At 39.9% G+C, this 23945-nt stretch overlaps 1 protein-coding gene across 3 annotated transcripts; it reads right to left on the minus strand.

The window, feature by feature from the left end:
• Nucleotides 1-209: 209 nt before the first annotated feature.
• Nucleotides 210-20747, minus strand: ZFP1 (ZFP1 zinc finger protein). Of its 3 annotated transcripts, none has more exons than XM_030298636.2 (4): nt 20596-20747; nt 15491-15549; nt 4104-4230; nt 210-2531 (listed from the first exon to the last, which is right to left on the minus strand). In XM_030298636.2, the coding sequence occupies exons 2-4, from the start codon at nt 15503-15505 to the stop codon at nt 1456-1458; spliced, it is 1218 nt and encodes a 405-aa protein (XP_030154496.1). In that variant the 5' UTR covers nt 15506-15549; nt 20596-20747; the 3' UTR covers nt 210-1455. The 3 variants fall into 3 exon arrangements, with proteins under 3 accessions (XP_030154496.1, XP_030154497.1, XP_032447257.1); XM_030298637.1 differs by lacking the exon at nt 20596-20747 and adding an exon at nt 19957-20193; XM_032591366.1 differs by lacking the exons at nt 15491-15549; nt 20596-20747 and having other exon boundaries at nt 4104-4666.
• Between the last annotated feature and the right edge of the window lie 3198 nt (nt 20748-23945).

Genomic DNA, 23945 nt, shown 5'->3' on the forward strand with positions numbered 1-23945 from the left:
GATGAATCTTCTTCCCTGCTTCCTTGCCAGTAGTAGACAAGATGACAATTTGACAAAGACACACTTACTGGACTATAGGTGTTCTGTGAATCTGTTCAGAAAGTCACTCACATTCATGGGTGGTCACAGCACATCAATGATACTCAGAAACAAGGAAAAAGGCCAGTTCCCAGTGACAATTCTAGTGTGTGATTCATGACTGACAGGGAGAGGAACTTGGGAATTTGAAGTCAATAGTAAGATACTTTACCTCTGAGTTAGGCAAGAAGTTTTTTTAGGTTGTTAAACACGTATGGAGAGATCACTGAAAAGTCTAACTTATAAAGTGTGTGTGAACCTTTAAAAGAAAGGCTTAACTTTTACTCAGGTTCCAAAGGGAAATGCTTTTGGCTGATGACAGTGAAACCCAGGGAGTGAAAATGCCTCCTTTACACAGGATGTGGCAAAAATGCATTTTTAAAGTGGGTTGTGCATGTGGACATTTGAAAAAGCACTAAGACATTTATTAATTTTTTTCTCTGAAGTCTCTGAAATGTAACATTTGTGAACCACATACACATCCTACTTTTTGTAAGACAATCCATAAAATATTAAGAGAAACAGGAGAACACAAATAAAAGCACAAGTAGTTTATGGGTTACACAGTATGTTAAAAGACAGGCATCTGTATGTAAACACCCCACTGCAAAGGAACTGCGCACGAGGGACGTGGGCACTCTCTCCAGCTGTGGTGCCTACACTGAGTGACAGCCCACAGTGGTCTTTCACTCCCTAAATCCCCTCTTAATTATCTCTCACTTATATATTGATGTGAATAATGCTTTTAGCAACCTCCGAAGCAAGTTAAACCTTCAACACTGTCTTCTGTTTATTGAAGAGGCAGCTGAATAACGACGGTCCGACCAACTTCCCTATGCCAGCAAGTAGCAGGAGAAAACATACGCTACACGCTATTAAAACTGGGACCTAGTTCATGTGGAATGCGTACTGGGTTGTAAAGGTACTGAAAGACACGTGGTGTTTAGTATGGAAAATCTTACTCATGTCCTAACAGAGGACAAGAATTTCCAACTCCCAGTGACTGTGTTAAATTTACATATATAGATGTAAGACAAGATTTGTGTTTTGGGGCATAATCTCATACACAGCCACTCAACTCCCGGGGTATGGTCTGCAGATCCTTTATGCTGCTGCCCAGAATAATTCAAGATTTTAAAAAGCTCACTGTAACAGGACTAAGCATGTCTATTTACAACTAGATGTACGCTTTAGCTGGGCAGCGTATCTAACCTTGGGTATAAGGCTGTTCTTAGGGGATCTTGTTTTTACATGTGTTTTGATTTGATGGATTGTATCCCCCCCGCCCCGCGTTTCCGCGTTCCTTCAGTACCTTTGTGCGGTCTGCCCCCCGCTGGAAGGGTTCGGATTTTTCCACAGAACAAGCTAGCTGCAGTCTCAGGGCTTTTCCCCCATGTGAACCCTCTGATGGACACTGAGTCGGGACTTCCTGCTGAAGGCCTTCCCACATTCAGAACACTCGTACGGTTTCTCTCCTGTATGGATTCGCAAATGTAATCTCAGGGTTGACCTCTGGCTGAATGTCTTGCCACATTCGGTACATTCATAGGGTTTCTCTCCCGTGTGAGTTCTCATGTGTATGATCAGTTGTGAGTTCTGGATAAAGGATTTTCCACATTCGCTGCACTCATAGCGTTTCTCCCCCGTGTGAATTTTCTGATGTATAATGAGGTTGGACTTTTTGAAGAAGGTTTTTGCACATTCGTTACACTCATAGGGTCGTTCTCCTGTATGAATTCTCTGGTGGGTAGTAAGTTCAAACTTCTGGGCAAATGTCTTGCCACAGTCACTGCACTCATAGGGCTTCTTCTCCATATGTGCTCTCTGGTGAACGATGAGGTTTGACTGGTGGGTGAAAGCTTTTCCGCATTCAATACATTCAAAGGGTTTCTCCCCCGTATGAATTCTTTGATGTTTAATGAGGTTTGCCTTATGGGAGAAGGTTTTCTTACACACGTTACATTCATAAGGTTTTTCTCCAGTGTGTATTCTCTTGTGACTAATGAGGAGTGACTTAAAGGAGAAAGCCTTGTCACAGTAATTACAAATAAAAGGTTGTACCAAATTTCGTATTTTCTGATGTTTAAAAATGGCTTCTTTAAAGACTTTCCCACTTTTATTATAGTCAGAGTATTCCAACCCATGATGGGTTTTCTCTTGCTTCAGATAGAGGAGTGCTTTTCCAAATCCATTACACTCATCAGCTCTCTTTCTTATATAGCTTCTATTACCATTAAGTAAGTCTGAATTAGACTTCAAGGTTTTTTCGTATAAGTCGTATTTATAGGGTACTTGCCTTAAGGAAACAAAATCTGTGCTCAGATTAAATGTTTTTTCAAAGAGATTACCTCTTTCCTCAATTGGGGTTTGGTTCTTAAAAATGATAAATGGTCTCGCCTGCTCATCTGGGTTGCTGGGGTCCCGCTCCATCTGGTCGTCAGCTTTCCACACCTCTAGGAAAGAGCACACGAGACACGCTGTCAGCCCCTTCCTGCCATGTTAGAGAATGTGAAGTCTCCACCAGTGTTCCATCGTAGGGCTGTCTCTGTGTGTGGGATCCGGGCTTCCAGGATTAAAAAGTCTCCATTGCAAATTTTGCCTAGTTCTTAAGCTTGGAAAGACCAAAAAAGCCTGTGGCAAAAAAAGAATGGAAGCTGACAATGGACTCGAGTAGCACTGCCAGATTACAGAACGACCTTAAAAGGTAAAGTGAAATAAAAACAAAGGGCAGCAGACAGGGCACAAATGACGTAGGCAAGCTGACAAGTCGAGGGATGCAGGAGGTTCAGCGTGTCCGCAGGGACACGGAACAGTCAGCACAGACCAAGAGAACAAGTGGACGAAGATGCGAAGGGAACAGCAAGCAGCCTGGGCAGATCTGAGTTTAGCAACTGCCACTTAGGCTCTGAATTGCTGTGGTCAGACGGGCACTTCCTCTCCACACTCCTAGTCTCTCTCCCCGTTTTTTCTCCTCTGCTCTTGCAAGCCACACACCTTGCTAACAGCAATGCTGCTCACAGGTCTGCAGACATAATCCTCCTGCCAAGATCCAAATCTCTCATGTACAACTTTTGCAAATGGATGACAAGATCCAGAACCCATAGTCTGAAGGAAATGGAAAATAAATCCAAGGGTTCAAGATCCTTGCGACAGAATCATGTGTTTTACTTTTTTCCATTGAAACACCTTATTTTTTTCCTTCTAATGTGTTCAATTTCTTCTCTAAACAGGTCTTGGCGCTGCTGTTATCGGAAAGAATCTTAAGGATCAGACTGACCCAGCCTTGACATTCCTGACTCTGGTGATCTTGCTGGCATTTGTGTCTAGGACAATGCATCACTCTTAGACTAAAGAAGAATCTATTACACCAATTCCATCACCTAAAATATCAAAGTCACCATTCTGGCAAACTGGGAATACGAATGAAAGAGCAGCTAATCACAAAGGTTTAAGACAGGTTAGGTAAATGTCAAGGGTCAAGTGTGAGAGAAAAATATAAAAGTTCAACAAAAAATGTTAAGCAGAGACAGACTGATAGTTGGAGGTAGGATTTTGATATCTGAGGAATCATCTGGTATTGGCCATCTTTAAAGGTTTAAGGATCTGAAAAATTGATTCTTAAAAAATATTTGAAAATAGTTCAACCCATTCATAATCCCTAGGATATTGCGTGGATTGGCTTCTGATGCTCCTTCTCTCTTTTGACATCTTCCCCAGAAAGTTCTGACCTGACCATTCTTACTATGCTATCTACACCTCTTGTTGTTGTTCCAACTTGAAAATCACATCTGACTCGATAATATCAGAGAACTTCATAACAGAACACAGCTCCTATCTGCTTAGACTTCAGAAATCCCCCAAATAAAGAAGGTAGAACTTCAGCGTCTCCACTGTCTCTCGGCTTTAACACCTGAAGCTGCAGCCCACAACCACATGGTAGTAATTCAGAAGCTCAGAATTTTTGGTAACTGAGCAAGGACATAAATGCTAGGCCAACACGGAGCCGCACTAAAAGCTGTGCTTACCCACTGAGAGTAAATTGCTGTAATTCTCCAGCATCACGTCCATGTAAAGGATCCGCTGTGAGGGGTCCAGTTGCTCCCATTCCTCCTGAGTGAAGTCCACAGTCACATCGGTGAATGAAACCGATCCCTGAAATGGCATATTACTCAGATGGCTATTCATTCTGAAATGATCGGCATTTGGCAATGTAGGAAGGATATGTGAAAACTTATTCTTACCTTGTAAAATTTACACAGGACGCCAACTGACATCTTCACTGTTTTCTCATGTTTCCAAAAAATATGTTTATAAATAAAACATTTATGCAGATCCCCTAGATCTCTGGCACTTGCCATATACAACAGGTATCTAAGATTAATAAAATACTGTTTCTCCTCTGAAAATATGTAGAGGAAGATAAATAGGTAAACAAATACACAGTATTTAATGTTATCTGTACAAAGATGATACTCAGATACTATGTTGGGGGGTATCAAGTTTAAAGAGTTAATTAAACCTTTAAATATTTATTTTAAAAAAATTTTTTAACATTTATTGATTTTTGAGACAGAGAAAGACAGAGCATGAATAGGGGAGGGGCAGAGAGAGAGGGAGACACAGAATCTGAAACAGGCTCCAGGCTCTGAGCTGTCAGCACAGAGCCCGACGCGGAGCTCAAACCCACGGACTGTGAGATCATGACCTGAGCCGAAGTTGGACGCTTAACCTACTGAGCCACCCAGGGGCCCCTAAACCTTTAAATATTTAAAGGCAGCAGACGAACTTCCAATTACAAGGCAAAATGTCAGACGTAGGTAGAGATCTCTCTACCATATCCAAGCCATACCAATGGTGCAAAAGCAAAAATAAACAAATGGAACTATATCAAACCAAAAAGCACCTGCACAGAATGGAAACCACCAACAGAATGAAAAGGCACCCAACTAAATGGATAAAATATTTGCAAATCATCTGATAAAACAATCCAATTAATAAATGGGCAGAATATCTGAACAGACATTTTTCCTAAGAAGACCTACATATGGCCAATGGATTCAAGAGAAGATGCTCAGCACATCACTAGAGAAATGCCAATCAAAATCACAATGAGATAATACCTCACATCTGTTACAATGGCTGTTATCAACAAGAGATCACAAATGTTGGTGAGGATATGGAGAGAACGCTGGTACACTGCTGGTGGAAAGGGAAACGGATACAGCCACTTAGGAACACACTATGAAGGTTCCTCAAAAGATAGAACTATCACATGATCCAACAATTTCACTTCTGGGTATTTATCCACAGAAAATAAAAATACTAACTTGAAAAGATATATGCACACCCACATTCACTACAGCATTATTTACAATAGCCAAGATAGGGAAACTTAAGCGTCCGATAATAGACAAACAGATAAAGAATATGTGGCATATATACACAACGGAGTATTTCTTAGCCATAAAAGAGAAAATCTGGCCACTTGTGACAACATGAATGGATTTTGAGGACATCATGCTAAGTGCAGTAGACAGATACTGTATCATCTCACCTCTATGTGGAATCTAAAATAAAACACAAAAACCAAAACAACCAAGTTCATGCATACAAAGAACAGATTGGTTGTCAGGGTGGGGAATGAGCTAAATGGGGTAAAGGGGATCAAAAGGTATAAACATGCAGTTTTAAAATAAATACAACATAGGGATGTAATGTACAGTGTAGTAATCACAATTAACAATACCGTATTGCATATTTGAAAGCTGCTAAGAGAACAGATCTTAAAAGTTCTCATTACAGTAAAAAAAAAAAAAAAATTATATATGGTGATGGATGTTTACCAGACTTATTCTGATCATTTAGCAATATACAGAAATACCGAATAACGTGGTACACATGAAACTAATAATGCTATATGTCATTCTATGTCCATAAAAAAAATCAGGGGTGCCTGGGTGGCTCAGCCGGCTAAGCGTCTGACTTCCGCTCAGGTCATGATCTCACAGTTTGTGGTTCAAGCCCCATGTCAGGCTCTGTGCCGACAGCTCGGAGCCTGGAACCTGCTTCTGATTCTGTGTCTTCCTCTCTCTCTCTGCCCCTCCCCGACTCATGCTCTCTCTCTGCCTCTCAAAAATAAAAATGTTAAAAAAAAATTAAAAATCAATAAAAAAGAATGTTCACAGTTAAATTTTACATAGGACCCCAGAGCCAGAAAAACAAATGCTCATCAATAGATGGATTTCTTACGGTATACTAAAATAATCGAGTCTTATAAAGCAATAAAAATGAACTAGTTCCGGCTACACAGTGAGGATTTCACAAGAGCTTCAAGAGTCCTGGCTATTTTCTATTTCTTGGCCTGAAAGACGACTACATGGATTTATTTGTCTATATGCACTGAGCCAGACGATAGATGCAATAAGAACTTTTGTATGGCTGCCAGACCAACGGGGATAAACCTGTGGCACATTACTTGGACTCAAGTTATAATAATTTAGAAATGACTCTACCATCAAATATGAAAATTTTCTGTATTTCTTCTCCTTATTTTCCATACTCCAGACAAACAAAAGACTCAAAAACTTGTTGATGAAACACAGTTCTGATACCATAGCATTAAAAGGGATGTCAAGCATGAACAACTTCAAAAACTTTTGCCAAAACAGTATATAGTTTCCATCTGGAAGGAATGTGGTATTCTGGCTAGAAAGCCTATGGTCATGAATAGAGGTAGAGCTAGCATATTTGACATCTAAACAGACCATTTTTTAATACCCCTTCCTCAACTCTTCAAACTATTAGATCCTCCTTGACTTACGATGGTTACATCCTGATTAACCCATTGTAATATGAAAATATAAGTCAAAAATGTATTTTTTTTAATGTTTACCTTGATTAGACGTGGTTATTCATTACCTCCTGAAAACTGATAAACTAACCACTAGCCCAGCATTCAACACCAAATTTCTTTTCCATCCCTCTTTCCCATGGCTTTCCTAAGCAAAGGTCTTCCCAGTAAGGTCACATCTTACATCACTCTTAGATGTGATCCTTCCTTATTGTGAGTTCCTGCTCAGTTTTAAACCCTGGAGTATTTTGTTTGTATCTCTTGCGGCAATCATTTTGCTTTCTTTTGTTAAAAGTGTCTTATTCCTTCCACTCTCCCCTCTAGATGTTAGATTTTTTAGGACTTTCCAAAACAACTCTCCTCAGACCACAGAAGAGCATTAACCCCAAGAAGAACAAATACAATCACATTATGTACATCATCACAAAACTGTTAAAAATCCCAAAAGAAAAAGGAGGCACCGCCTAATAGGGCACATAAAACTGCTAGCTGATTTTTCAACAGAAACAATGTAAGCCACTAAACAACAGAGTATCTTCAAAGTACTGAAAATGCTAGAATATGAGTTGGCAAACTTTCTACAACGGGCCAAGTAGTAAATATTTTAGATTCCGCAGGCCACGTGTAGTCTCAACTACAACCAATCAAGTCTGCCACTGCACCGTGAAAGCAGGCACAGGAAACACGCAAACAAATAGGCATGGCTATGTTCCAAAAAAGCCTGATTCCCGGACAATGAAATGTGAAATTCATAGAATTCTCACATCGTGAAATACTATTCTTTTGATTTTTTTCATAGCCATTAAAAAAATGTAAAAACCACTCTTAGCTGTGAGCCATATAAAAGGAAGGCAGAATGCCATCTGGCTCATGGACATAGTTTAGCAGCCTGATCTAAAATGACAACTACTGCATAGTAAATGTCACATAAGTGCTAGCTTTTTTTACTGCTATAAAACGATGTGAACCACAAAGAAGACAAACCTAGCAAGAATCAGTTGGACGTAAAAAGCATCAGGGAGCAAATAAGTCAGCAAAATAAGTTATTAAAAAACGTATATATGGGATGTGGGAAGGAGGTATTAAATAATTAGCTGAAACTAATTTTTGGATGCCAGAAACCTGGGAGTTGTGACACAGAGAAAGTATTGTGTTTGGAAGGAAAATATAAATCGTGATTAGCTTTTTAAGTTTTGTTTAAAATATAAGCTAAAAAAGAGTAAGTTAAACCTTTAAAAGAAATATAAAAATATATTTTGACACACCAGTAGAGGAAGAAAAATGCTCAAAGTGACAAAGAGAAGAAAACCAGTAATAAGATAAAATAGAATAAACATTTAATAAAAGGTCAAGACAAGTCTTTAAAAAAAAAAGACTTCGGACAAGTCTTCAAAAAAAAAAAAAAAAAAGACGCAAACTTAAATAACAAAGCCTTAAAATAAAAGGTACAGAAAAGCTAGCACAGGAACATTAATAATTCATTAAAAAAATTAGTGAAAACAGAATTCCAAGAATATGTATAAATCATGACCCCAAATTCTGTCAATTCTATTTAATGTGTAAAAAATATGAAAAGAAGTGGACAGACCTGCACAAAACTTACATTATTGGCCACCTCTAAAGTGAGGAAACAATCTTTAATGGTCAACAGGATTTTAGCATTGAATAAGGTGACTTAATGCCAGGAGTGGGAGCCTGCTAAGGGAGGTCAGAACCATGATGGTGAGACAGCATAAGAGACAGAATTCATGTGTGAATTGTGTAACATAACAACCTTCAATACACATAGTGTATGGAAGCAAATAAGCCAAGATGTTCAGTCTTGACTTGGATACTGTAATAGGTTGACAATTATTAGGCTGGACCATACTGAAATTGCTGACAGGCAACTGTTGTACATACAAACATTGCTATTTCATATAGCTCAGCCTAATCCATTTTCATTTGTATTTCTCTGCATTTTCACACTTCACAAAATCAAACCAAAAAAAGGTGAGAAGAACTATCTTAGGAACTGTCATGCAAACAGGAATTAAAACACAAATCGTCAGAAAAAAATGAAAACAGTGGATACAAAGAGCAAATTCTACAAGTTTCAGGAGACAACTAAAAGGTCACGTTCTGATAGGTAGAAAGGCCTTTGTACTTCATGACTACAACACTAAAAAGCGATCACTTCGAAATTCTGAGAAAGGAAAACAACAACAAAAGCTGGACAAATACATATAACAACTTGCAGGTATTAGCAACCACTGCACGGCTACAATTATTGAAAGAACAGTGAACATGACGGGAGGCCCACATTACCAATGATGATAAAAATGCTGAAAGAAAAGAATATATCAATCTTGAATTCTATATACAGCATAAATGTCCCTAAAGGTAATTTTTAACAGTACCACAGAGAAATAGAACTGAAGCAGCAAGTGGCACCGTTGCTACATTGAAAAAATAAAAATTAGCATTTGGGTCTGCAAAGCAACTGAGATTTGGGGGCAAAGTAATGAAGGTAAAGAAGGCATAGAGAAGGGGGTCTAAAATTCTGCATAAAAATTCACCTCAGATCTTTGTGTGGTTCCTAATACGTGCAAGTAGGAGGGAAAGCCTCTAGGAGAATTAGTAGAGGGCAACAATTTTGTTCTGCCAGACAGTTAAATTATTGGCAAAACAAAACTTAACATTCTTCAGAGCGGAAGTGTGTGTCATACACGTCTACCATACAAACAAAAATTACTAGACATGTGAAAAACAAAACAGCACAATAAAACAATAAACAAGAGATCAACAGTCAAAAGCATATGTAGAGATAATCCGTAGGTTAGAGTTAGTACACAAGACTTCAGATTAACTGTAAAGTAATATGTTAAAGAATACAGACAGGGGTGCCTGGCTGGCTCAGTCAGTAGAGTGTAACTCTTGATCTTGGGGTTGTGAGTTTATGTAAGAGGAAAAAGAAATACAGAGAAAAAGATGGATAATGTAGATGAAATATGGGAATATTTCAACAAAGAACTGGAATCTACAAAAGGGAAGCATATGGACATTACAGAACTGCAAAAATCGTTTTCAACTAAAATTTAAAACACACTGTATAGACTTAATAGCAGATTAGATTCAGCAGAAGAAGTGTGCACTCGAAGGCAGGCCAATAAGAAAATATCCAAACTAAAGCAGAGAGAAAAAAATGGGGGAAAAGTCAAAACATAAGAAATGTGAAGTATGGCCCAAAAGTCTAATATACTATTGCTTAAAATGCTAAAAACAAAAATATATAAGGTGTAGTCTCAAAAGTGGAGAAAAAAAATGGGACAGAAGCAATATTTGAGATATGATAGCTAAGAATTTTCCCCAATATGGTAAATAGCATCAACCACAAATCTAAGAAACTTAATAAAGCCCAAGCAGAATAAATGTAAAGACAATTATACCTAAACACATCACACTCGAACCGGTGAGCACCAGAAAACAGTATCTTGCAAGTGGCCAAAAGAAAGATTCCTTTCCTTCAGGGAAAAACAATAAAAGTGAAGATTCATTTCTTAACAGAAACCACAGAAGTGAGATAAAAACAGAACGTCATCTTTAACATACTTATGGAAAAAAGAAGCCCTAGAATTTTTCAAAACAAAGGTCAAAAGGCGTATAGAGACAAATAAAAGCTGCAAGAATTCACCGCAATATACTGTATACTGTTCTTGGACCATATTGAGGTGGTATAACATTAATTCAAGGTGGTTAGTATATAAGCTATAATCCCTACAGAAGCCACTTAAAAAATACACCACCTCATCATAAAAAGGGAGATGTGGCTATATTTATATTGCCAGAGATAAAGAGGAGTATTCCAAAATGACAGAAGGGTAAGTCCGTCAGGAAGAGAGAACAATCATAAATGTGCATGTGCTCAACACAGCTTCAAATTACATTAAGCAAAAACTGACAGAACCAGAGCAACGGATGGACAAATCCACATTGATACTATCCATCAAGCAAGTATCACAATGGAATGAAGATATTTTCAGAAACGTAAAGCCTAAAAAAATGTTCTCCCATACCCTTTCTTAAGAAGATACTAAAAAATGTACACCAATAAAACAACAGTGACCCCAAAAAAGACAAAGACGTGGGAAGAGGCAAACAAAAGATCGATACCAGAGCTGAAGGAAATCCCCAGGAGTCTGAAAGAGACTGCAGGGTGGCAGGGATGTCTATTGATACCAAACTGCTTGTCGTACATGGGAACAGTGCAACTCAAAAGCAGGCATTTTGAGGCCCGTCATACACAAAAAGCCTACTGCCACTGTACCACCTTTTTAACCCGAGGGCAGAATGCCTGGGTGAGCCTGGCCCAGTTTCTTATTTGCACTCAGTCTGACTTGTTTTCAACGTGTGCTGGTGACATCTCCTACTTCTACCTTCCACACCAGGCTACCCTGCATCAGACGACACTCCACCTTACACAAGCGTCCTGCTTTGATGGACTCCTGACAGTTGGCAGTTACCACTAGGCTAAGAAGCAGCGGATACAGGCAACCACCTGGTTTAATTCTATTTCTACCAGACATTCAATACCTGATTCACGCTTTGACCCTGCCAGATAGCCCAACCATGTGAGCCCTATGTTTTCCTATGTTTCTCATGACCTTGCCAATGACTTCTTCAAATGGAATTTTTGGAAATTCTCAGAAAAGCTGAAGCCAGACTGACTCAGAGACTGTATTCAGCTCATCTTCTCCTAGAAACCTTTATCCAATACCAGCAAAATTGCAGGACACAACCAGACTTATGCTTATTGGATAACTTTTGACACACTGCTTCCCCAGTAAGGCTGTATCATTTTAGACTATGACCAATAATGCATGCGTGGTTTCATCTCTCTTTGGTTAATACTGGCTAATAAAACTTTAAAATAAACAGCGATTAAAACAGAACAAAACAAAACCCAAGTCTTGACAAAAGGGAACATGGGTGCATATAAGGACATCTTAAATCTTAGGGTCTGGAAGCAAAAGAAAAAAAGAACTCCACCAATCAGAAAGAAAATTATGCAACACAAGGCAATATAAACTCCAGTTACAGTTTCTCAAAACTAAATTTCATGTTGATGAGGCATATATGTAGATAAGTGGTAAAATCTTTAAGAAAAGCAGGGGAGGGGCACCTAGGTGGCTCAGTCAGTTAAGCATCCGACTGTTAATTTTGGCTCAGGTCACAATCTCACAGTTTGTGGGATCGAGCCCCACATCAGTCTCTGTGCTATCAGCACAGAGTCTCTCTCTCTCTCTGCCCCTCCCCTGCTTGCTCTCTCTCAAAATAAATAAACTTAAAAAAAAAAAAAAAGAAAAGAAAGAGGGGCGCCTGGGTGGCTCAGTTGGTTGAACATCTGACTTTGGCTCAGGTCATGATCTTACGGTCTGTAGGTTCGAGCCCCACATCAGGCTCTGTGACAGCTCAGAACCTGGGGCCTGCTTCTGATTCTGTGTCTCCCTCTCTGCCCCTCCCCCACTCACACTCTCTCAAAAATGAATAAAAAAACATTTTATTTTTTTATTTTTATTTTTTATTTTATTTTATTTTTTTTACGTTTATTTTTATTTTTGGGACAGAGAGAGACAGAGCATGAACGGGGGAGGGGCAGAGAGAGAGGGAGACACAGAATCGGAAACAGGCTCCAGGCTCCGAGCCATCAGCCCAGAGCCCGACACAGGGCTCGAACTCACGGACCGCGAGATCGTGACCTGGCTGAAGTCGGACGCTCAACCGACTGCGCCACCCAGGCGCCCCTAAAAAAACATTTTAAAAAAATTAAAAAAAAAAAAAAAGAAAAGCAGGGGAGTAATTGACAAAAATGTCAAGATAGAGAATACCTACTAGGATGATTCAATGGGAGAATATCATCAAGAACAGAGAATGTTCTAATTTTTTTTTTTAATGTTTATTTAGTTTTGAGACACAGACAGACAATGTGAACAGTAGAGGGCAGAGAGAGAGGGAGACACAGAATCCAAAGTAGGCTCCAGGCTCTGAGCTGTTAGTACAGAGCCTGCTGCAGGGCTTGAACTCACGAACCACGAGATCATGACCTGAGCCAAAGTGAGACGCTTAACGACTGAGCCACCCAGGTGCCCCGAGAATGTTCTAGTTCTTAACTTGGGTAAGGTACATGGGTGCCCATTTTCTTATTATTCTTTAATGCACACACATTTGTTATACATATTGTTATGATGCACATAAAAGTATTACAATGCTTTATATACTCTCTGTATATGTGTTTCATTACACAATAAAATAATAAGGAAACTCTAAGTTTTTTTATGGAAAGACTTCAGATATGTTACTGAGTGATAAAAATACAAAATTGAGAGAATGAAAAGACAAGGCACAGATGGGGAGAAAATCTTTGCAAAACACATACCTGATAAAGGATTGGTATCCAAAATATATATAAGAATTCTAAAAAATCAACAATATGAAAACAACCTGATTTAAAAATGGGTTAAAGACCTTACTACACACCTCATCAGTGAAAATACAGAGATGGAAAATAAACATATGAAAAGATACTCAACATCATGTCATTAAGGAACTATAAATTACAATGAAATACTGCTGCACACCTATGAGAATGGCCAGAATCGACCACACCGACAGCACCAAACGCTGGCAAGGCTGTGGAGCAGCACAACTCTCACTCACTGCCCGTGCGGGTGCCACATGGCACAGCCACGTTGAAAGACATTTTGGCAGTGTCTCACAAAACCAAACCTACTCCTACCATACGATCTAGCAGTTACGCTCCTTAGTACCTACCCAAATAAGTGATTTTATCTGCACACGAAACCCTGCACGTGAATGTTTTTAGCAGCTTTATCCATAATTGTCAAAACTCGGAAGCAGCCATTCAATAGGTGAGTGGATAAATAAATGGTGGTACATCCACACAACGGAATATTATTCAATGGTAAAAAGAGATGAGCTATCAAGCCATGAAATGATATACAAGAACCTCAAATGCATATTTCTAAGTGAAAAAAACTAATGGTTACACACTGTATGACTCCAGCTATATGACATTCTGGAAAAGGCAAACCTATGCAAACAGTTAAAATGATCACCGATTTCCAGGGGCTCAGGGAGGTGGGGGCTGGGGGGGTGGGGCGGGAAGGATGAATAGATGAGGCACAGGGGATTTTTAGAGCAGCAAACTATACTGTATGAAACTTTAATGGTGGGTACATGTCATTATGTATTTGTCAAAATCCACAGAACATACAACACCAAGAATAAAACCTAATGTAAGCCATAGATTTTAAAGTGTTCATATTGGCTCATGAACAGTAGCAGGTGTACCACATTAATGCAAGATGTTAATAACAGGGTAAGCTGTGTGTGTGGAAGGAATGAAGGAATACACAAAAACCCTGTACTTTTCACTCACATCTTCTGTAAACTCAAACTGCTCTAAAAACTGAAGTCTATTAATTAAAAACAAAACACATATAAACAAATCAGCATGATTAATATGCTTCCTATAATAACCTGTATTTGTACTCATGTAAATATGTACATATAAACTCTGAAAAGCTACTCAAGTGGGGAGTCTGGGTGACTCAGTTGGTTAAGCGTCTGACTTCAGCTCAGGTCATGATCTCACAGTTTGTGAGTTCGAGTCCCACATCAGGCTCCGTGCTGACAGTGCAGATCCTGCTTCGGATCCTATGTCTTCCTCTCTCTGTCTCTTCCCAGCTCGTACGCACGGGCACGCACGCACACTCTCTCTCTCTCAGAAATAAACAAACATTAAAAAAATAATAAAAAGTCTGGGGCGCCTGGGTGGCCCAGTCAGTTGAGTGTCTGACTTCGGCTCAGGTCATGATCTCACAGTTCGTGAGTTCGAGCCCTGCGTCGGGCTCTGTGCTGACAGCTCAGAGCCTGGAGCCTACTTCAGATTCTTTGTCTCCCTCTCCCTTGGCTCCTCCCCTGCTCACATGCTGTCTCTCTCTTTCTCAAAAACAAATAAAGATTAAAAAATAATTTTAAAAAATAATAAAAAGTAAATAAAAAAGAAAGCTACTCATGAAAGTAATGACAGTAAAGCTACTCATGAAAGCTACTCATGAAAGTAATGGTATTGTGGAGGTCTGGGGGGAGAATTTAAATACACACCCAGATATTTACTGAGTTTTTTTGGCATCCTGCTAATTTGACTGAAAAAATAAGATACACACAAAATCCTGCATTTGCAGTGAAGAATGCTATACAAAATAACCAGAGTCAAACTGATAAACCCATGGTTTCTGGGGATGTTGTCCAAAACACCATCTGTATGAAGGTCCATAAAATTTACTCAGACCTGATATCAGAGAACGAAGGAGATGCCACTCATAATCAATTCAAGACAATTAACTTGGTTTGCTTTTTGGCTGCTGGTATTGATCAATTATTCTTACTACATTTTCCTTAAGTTTTGCTCATCTCTGCCTTTATGTTTCACTTTCTGGGTCCTTATAAACTTCCTCAAATGCACTGAAAAAACAAAACTGGGAAAAACAATCAACTCACCTGGGATTTGTTCATTTTTTGTAGTTTTGGGGTAAAGGCTGAGAACTATGAAGGCCGAACTGAAAGAAAAAGGAAGATACTGTTATTAATGATGTGACCTGCTTTGGAACTCCTACAATGACTTATTTACAAATCCTTACACATCATTTGGGAAAACACCACCTACTGGGAGAGTCCCTTGCCCTCTTCAGAAGGGACCTAAACAATCATGGTGGCAACACTTACCTTCAATCAAACATTATGAGACACCAGAAAAGGCCAAACTAAGACAACCCACTATCAAGAGACAAAGCAATCAACACAAACTTCAACTGATGATTATCAGACAGGGAATTTAAAATAACTATAATTCATATTTTAGAAGCTTTAATGGAAAAGGTGGACAACATAAATAAATGGGAAATTTCAGAAAAGATGAAAACTGCAAGAAAAAATCAAATGGAAAAGAAAGCAAGAAATTACCCAAAATGAAACATAAAAACAAAGTAGAATGAAAAATTAAATAGAGAATCCAAAGACTATAGTTCAATATCAAATGGCCTAACAAACATGTCATTGGAATCCCAAAAAGACAATCAAGAATGGGACAGAAGAGGTATTTGAAGACATAATGACTGAAGATTTTTAAAAAATAATGATATCAAACTATAGCTCTAAGAAACTCAAATAGTTTATCTAAACTGAATAAATACTAAACCAAACAAATATGTAAGACATCATATTCAAACCACTGAAAACCAAGGTTAAATAAAAAGTCTGGAAAGTAGCCAGAGGGAAAAATGACACATTATATAGAGGAACTACATAAAGAATCACAGTCAATTTCTCATCAAAAACTATACAAGCCAGAAGACAATGCAGTGACATCTTTAAAGTATGTATGTATGTATGTATTTAATTTATTTTTGAGACTGTGTCATAGCAAGAGCAGAGGAGGGACAGGGAGAGAGGAAGACAGATAATGCCAAGCAGGCTCCATGCTGTCAGTGGAGAGCCCAGTGCAGGGCTCAAACTCATGATCTGTGAGATCACGACCTGAGCCAAAATCAAGAGTTGGCCACTCAAATGACTGAGCCACCGAGGCACCCCTATTTTTTATTTATTTTTTTAAGTTTATTTCTTTATTTTGAGAGAGAGAGAGAGAGAGAGAGAGAGAGAGAACGAACAAGCAGGGAAGGGCCAGAAAGAATTCCAAGTAGCCTCTTCACTGTCAGCAGAGAGCCCAATGCAGGACTTGAGCTCACAAACTGCAACCATAACCTGAGCCGAAATCAAGAGTCAGACACTTAACCAACTGAGCCACCCAGGTGCCCCTGAAGTACTTAAAAAAAAAAAAAAAAAAAAAAAAAGTGGGGCAACTATCAACCCAGTATTCTATACCCAGCAAACATATCCTTCAAAAAATGAAAGTGAAATCAAAACTTTTTGAACAAAAACAGAGAATTCATTACCAGTAGACTTGTACTAGAAGAAATATTTAAAGTAGTTTTTCAGGTAGAAGGAATATGATACCAGACAAAAATCTGGATCTACACAAGAAATAAAGATCTATGGGAATGCTTAAAATAAAGATGACTCTAAAGAAAACCTTCTTACTTTTAATCACTCTAAAAGACAAATGATTGTCAAAAAATAGCCCGTAAGTTTTGTGGGCTTACGGCATATGTAAAACTACAACATATGATAGTACAAAAGATGGGATGATGAAATTGGAGAGTATATTATTATAAAGATCTTATATTACACATAAAGCAGTAAAATATTACTTAAAGGTCCACTGTGATTAACTCCAGATTTGTATTGTAAATGCCAGGGCAACAACAAAAAAAGTTTTTAAAGGGGTATAAATGATAAGCCAATAGTGGAGGAAAAAAATATCATAAAAGTACCAACTAATACAAAAGTAGTTGGAAAAAGAGTTAAATACGAATGAAGACCAACGAGGACAAGTAGAAAAAAAAACTAGCAAGATGGTAGATTTTAATTGAACCATCTTTTTTTTTTTTTTTTTTTTTAATGTTTATTTACTTTTGAGAGAGACAGAATGCAAGTGGGTTAGGGGCAGAGAGAGAGGGAGACACAGATCTGAAGCAGGATCTAGGCTTCGAAATGTCAGCACAGAGCCTGATGCTGGGCTCGAACTCATGAGCTGTGAGATCGTGACCTGAGCCGAAGTCGGCAGCTCAACCGACTGAGCCACCCAGGGGTTCCATAATTGAACCATCTTAATAACTGGTATAAATACACCAATGAAATGATAGAGGTTGTCAAACTGGATAAAAAAAAGGAAGGCCAACTGCTTTTAACTGTTTATAAGCAGGTTTGTTTGAAATATAAAAACATAGCTAGATCAAAAGTAAAGGGATGAAAAAAAAGATATGCCTTGCAAACACTAACCAAAATAGAGTGATTATATTAATATCAAAGTAAACTTCAGAATAATATTACCAGAAATAGAGTGATATTACATAATGTCACTGTGATAAACAACACCTGGTGAATGTGTCAAACGGCCAGAAGGCATAACAATCCTAAATGTATATGTACCTAACAAAAGCATTTCAAAATACAATAAGCAAAAATTGACAGAACTGAAAGAAAAAAAAAAAAACAGATAAATTCACAATTATAGTTGGAGACATCAATACTCTTTTCTCAGTGACAAAACAGGTAGATAGAAAACCAGTAAGGATATAGAAGAATGGAACCATGCTATCAACCACCCTGACTCATTTTGTATTTACAGAAGACTCCACCACCAGCAGCACAATAGTCATTAAATTATATATTAAAAATTCCCAAGATAGATCATATTCTTGGCCACAAAACAAACCTTTCATTCTAAAGAAATGAAATTTGTAACAAAGTGTATTCTTTGATGAAAATAGACTTAAACTAGAAATCAATTCTAGAGATCTGTTAATTACTTCTTTCCAAATACTTGGAAATTAAACAACAAATTTCTAAATAACCAAGGGTTGAAAAAGGAAGTCACAAGTTTAAAAAACCCATAGAACTGAATAGAAATGAAAGCACAACATACCAAAATTTGAGGGATATAACTAAAGTAGTATTATGGCATTAAATTATTACCTATATTAACTGTAACTACAAACAGTTATAGCATTAAACTGTATTAGAAAAGAAAGATTTTAATCAATTACCGCAGTTTCCACCTTAAGAAAGCATAAAAAATTTAATTAATTAGTTAAACCCAAATCAAGTATAAGGAAGGAAATAATAAAGTTAAGCACAGAAATCCATAAAACTCAAAACAGGGGGGTACCTGGCTGGTTCAGCAGGTTGAGCACCTGACTTGATTTCAGCTCAGGTCATGATCTCACAATTTGTGAGTTTGAGCCCTACTTGGGGCTCAGCGCTGACAGGGTGGAGCCTGTTGGGATTCTCTCTCTCCCCCGCCCCAACCATGCACTCTCATACTCTGTCTCTCAAGATAAACAAATAAACATTTAAAAAATCCCTCAAAACAGAAAAACAATGGAGAAATTCCATAAAACCAAAACCTGGTTATTTGAAAAGATCAATAATATTGATAAACCTCTAGCCATACTGACCAAAAGGGAAAAAAAAAAGGAGGGCATTAATTACCATTATCAAAAATGATGGAGGAGACACTACTACAGATGCTACAGATATTAAAGAGTGATTCTTTAATAATAAAAATAGAGGGACACTCAGGTGGCTCAGTCGGTTAAGCCTGGTGTGGGACCTGATTGTGGCTCAGGTCATGATCTCACAGTTAGTGTGGGTTAGTGAGTTCAAGTCCTGTGTCTGGCTCTGCGCTGACAGGGCGGAGCCTGTGTAGGATTTCTCTTTCTCTCTCTCTCTCTCACCCTCCCCTACTCATGCTGTCTCTGTCTCTCTCAAAATAAATAAACTTAAAAACATTTTTTTAAATAATAGATAACCATTAGCTATGCTAATTAAGGAGACAAAAACAAAAAGGGGGAGAAATCCCAAATATACAAAATAAGAACAGTGGAAAATATCAACAAATACAAGAGAAAAAATATGAAATGATGGAAAAATGATTTCATTTTCAACAATACACTACATAAGGATAAAGAAAAATAACCTTTTTTTTAAATGACAAACTTCTGTAAAGATGATAAAGTGCACTTAAGAGAGACAAAACAAAACAGGGCTTGAACACTCGGATGGCCTACAATATGATCCAACATCATAAAGGTGTCCATCCTCCCTAATTAAATGCAGCCATTAATCGGATCATAATAAAAGTATTGGCAGATTTTTAATGCAAATAATTCTAAAGTACCAGTGGAAATCATCAATCAACTTGCGTAATCTCAAAGTGGTAAAAGGCTTCTGAGTGCCATAAAAGAGCAGAGCAGTAAATTCAACTACAAATTAATTCAAAACGCCTGCAAGGCAAAACTATCAGGGAACAAAATCAAAAGGAAAATGAAAAAACATGTGCCACTTACACAAAATACCGGGAGGCTCGGGTACTCCACCCATCTGAGCCTCCGGTTTTTCCTTCAGTTGCAACTGAGATACTAGCGACGTCACAGGCTAGGTGTGAGGATTAGAGGAACACTTAGCCGAAAAGGCTTTCGCAAAGAGGTCGGAGGTCTCCTCTGGTACGCCGCGTGCATCAGGAAACTTGCTGGGGCTTTCATTCCTCCCTGCACCAGGTGATGCTCGGGCACTCAGCACGCGGCTTCCGGGCGCCGCCAGGTGTGTGCGGCCCCGCCCCCGGCCTCGCCCCGCGCCCGCGGGGCCTGGTCACGCGCGCACCCGCCCGGGCTTCCGGACTCGCTCCCGCGCGACAGGAGACGCTGGCGGCCGGTCGGAGGCGCTTCTCCTGACAAAGGGAGGAAGGCGAGCCCTCGCCACCGCCCTCCCTCGCCGCCGTCCCCGCCCCCGCACGTCCGGCCAGGCGGGCCCCGCCAGCCCCGTGCGGAGGAGGCGCGGGGCGGCCCCGGACACCGCCCCGAGGGTCACCGACGTCTGCAAGTCGCTGAAGTTCGGGCTCCCACCCTGCGCGGACAGGAGCCCATCCCTCATCTCCTCCTCCGCGGCCCCCAGCCCTCGCGTAGCTGCATGGCAGCCCCCCCTCATACCTGGAGGGGCACAGCCTCCACTTGTGGCTCAGTGCCAAGCCAGGTCACGGCGCCGGTCAGCGAAGATGCGCGGAGACCGGGGCCCTGTCACCCACTCGCGGCAGGAGGTGGGGGAAGGGCAGCCACCGGCGCGCTCGCAGCAGTGCACATGCGCAGATGCAAGGGCTGCTAGCCGTCCCAGGGTCCTCTGAGGGGTGGTTCATCCAACCTCGGGACTACACTTCCCATAAGTCTTTGGGGCCCCGCTGTAGGGACTCTCTGGAAAGTCTTCGTTTAGTTTAGCGGGTGGCATGAGGCTAAAATGATCCCTGGCCTGGACTGTCCATTTACCGCAGCAAGGGTTATGGATTACAATCACCTATTCCCAGATTAAAAAAAACAAACCTGACTTTGAAAGATTACGTAGGTAATCCATGATAACGTATTTAAATTAGAAAATATGTATAAAATAAAAGCAAGTATCTAATTTCTCAAAGATAACCGTATGTAACATTAAGTGCATACGTTTCTCACTTTTTAAAAATCTAATTAACCATGGGGCGCCTGGGTGGCTTAGTCCGTTAAGCGTCAGACTTTAGCTCAGGTCATGATCTCAAGGCCTATGAGTTCGAGCCCCGCGTTGGGCTCTGTGCTGTCAGTTCAGAACCTGGAGCCTTCTTCGGATTGTGTGTCTCCCTCTCTCTCTACCCTTCCCCCACTTACGCTCTGTCTCTCAAGATGTGAATAAACTTTAAAAATATTTTTAAAAAATAAAAATAAAATTGATCAGAGGCGCTTGCAGAGCACGTGACTCTTGATCTCGGGGTTAAAGGCTTGAGCCCCTTGTTGGACGTAAAGATTACTTAAAAATAAAATCTTAAAAAATAAAATTTACCCTAAAGATATCATGTGCTGGAACTAGCTTATTTTTTAATTTAAAAATTTTGTTTTAATTTAAGAGAGAGAGACAGAGAGAGACAGAGAGAGAGAGAGTGTGTGTGTGTGTGTGTGTGTGTCTGCGCGCGCGTGTGTGGGCACAGGAACAAGCAGGGGAGGGGCAAGCAGGGGAGCGGCAAGCAGGGGAGGGGCAGAGAAGGAGAGAAAGAGAATCCCAAGCAGTCTCTGCACTGTTAGCGTGGAGCTTGACACGGACTCCAACTCATGAATGTGAAATCATGATCCGAGCCAAAATCAAGAGTCAGAAGTTTAACTGACTGTGCCACCCAGGTGCCCCAACTTTCTCCTTTATTTTTAAAAGCAGTTTTATGTTCACAGCAAAATTTGAGGAAAAATTTCATATACCACCTGCCCCTGCATATACATGGGCTCATCCACTATCAATATTCCCGCCCAGAGTGGTACATTTGTTATAAGGAAATGTACATTGACACATCACCCAAAGTCTATATAGTTTACATTAGGATTTACTCTAATATATAATGACATGTATACACCACCATACATCCCTCCTCCCACTCCCTGAGCCCCTGGAAAACACTGTTATTTTTAGGTATGCATAATTTAGAATAATTGGAATCATATAGTATGTACCTTTTCAGATTAGCTTCTTTCACTTAGAAATATGCATGAGAGGGGCCCCTGGGTGGCTCGGTCAGTTGAGCGTCTGACTACAGCTTGGTCACGATCTCACGGTTTGTGAGTTTGAGCCCCGCGTCGGGCTCTATGCTGACAGCTTGGAACCTGGAGCCTGCATCAGATTCTGTGTCTCCCTCTCTCTTTCTGACCCTCCCCTGCTCCCATTCTGTATTTCCCTCTCTCTCAAAAATAAATCAACATTAAAAAAAAAGAAATATGTATTAGATGGGGCACCTGGGTGACTCAGATGGTTGAGCATCCAACTTGGGCTCAGGTCATGATCTTGTGGTCCGTGAGTTCGAGCCCCACATCGGTCTCTGTGCTGACAGTGTGGAGCCTGGAGCCTGTTTCAGATTCTGTGTGTCTCCCTCTCTCTCTGTCCCTCCCCCGCTGTGCGCTGTCTCTCTCTGTCTCAAAAATAAGTAAACATTAAAAATTTTTTAAAAAAGAAATATTAATTAGAGGTTCCTGCATATCTTTTCATGGCTTGATAGCTCATTTCTTTCTTTCTTTCTTTTTTTAAGATTAAAACATTTTTATCTCTACACCCAACGTGGAGCTTGAACTCACAATGTGGAGACCAAGAGTCCCATGTTTCACTGACTGAGCCAGCCATGGGCCCCAATAGCTCATTTCTTTGCCACTGAATAATATTCCGTTGTGTGGATGTACCACCATTTATTTATCCACTCACCTATTGAATGGCTGCTTCCGAGTTTTGACAATTATGGATAAAGCTGCTAAAAACATTCACGTGCAGGGTTTCGTGTGCAGATAAAATCACTTATTTGGGTAGGTACTAAGGAGCGTAACTGCTAGATCGTATGGTAGGAGTAGGTTTGGTTTTGTGAGACACTGCCAAAATGTCTTTCAACGTGGCTGTGCCATGTGGCACCCGCACGGGCAGTGAGTGAGAGTTGTGCTGCTCCACAGCCTTGCCAGCGTTTGGTGCTGTCGGTGTGGTCGATTCTGGCCATTCTCATAGGTGCAGAGTGGTAGCAAGTAGCTTTTTTTTTTTAAGTTTATGTATTTGTTTTGAGAGGGGGAGAGAGCACACGAGCAGGGGAGGGGCAGACAGAGAGAGAATCCCAAGCATGCTCTGCACCATCAGCTCAGAGTCCAAGGCAGGGCTTGAACCCGCGAACCATGAGATCATGACCTGAGCCTAAGTCAAGAGCCAGATGCTTAAGTGACTGAGCCACATGGGCGCCCCACAAGTAACTTTTAATTAAAATAATGGGTAGTCTCACAAAGGTATTGGTACATCAATATTCATAGCAGCATTTGGCTGCTATTCATAACAGTCAAATGGTAGAAAGAACCTACGTGTCCATCAACGAAAGAATGGACAAGTAGGGGCACCTGGCTGGCTCAGTCAGTTGAGCATCCAATTCTTGGTTTCAGGTCTGGTCATGATCTCATGATCGGATTGAGCTCTGCGTCAGAGAGCACTGTCAGCGCAGAGCCTGCTTGGGATTCTGTCTCTCTCCCTCTCTCTGCCCCTCCTCTCTCTCTCTCTCTCTCTCTCTCTCTAAATAAATAAACTTTTAAAAAAGTTTTTAAAAAAAGAATGGATAAATAAATGTAGTATATACGTACATTTGGAATAATATGGAATATTATTCAGCCAAAAATGAATGAAGTTCTGACGGAGGCTGCAATGTGAATGGACACTGAAGATACGCCACATGAAACAAGCCCGATGCAAAAGGAGCAATGCTGTGTAGTTCCTCTTACATGAAGTATCTAGAATAGACAAGTTCATAAAGAAAGGA

This window comes from Lynx canadensis, chromosome E2, assembly GCF_007474595.2.
Source record: "Lynx canadensis isolate LIC74 chromosome E2, mLynCan4.pri.v2, whole genome shotgun sequence".
NCBI lineage: Eukaryota > Metazoa > Chordata > Mammalia > Carnivora > Felidae > Lynx > Lynx canadensis.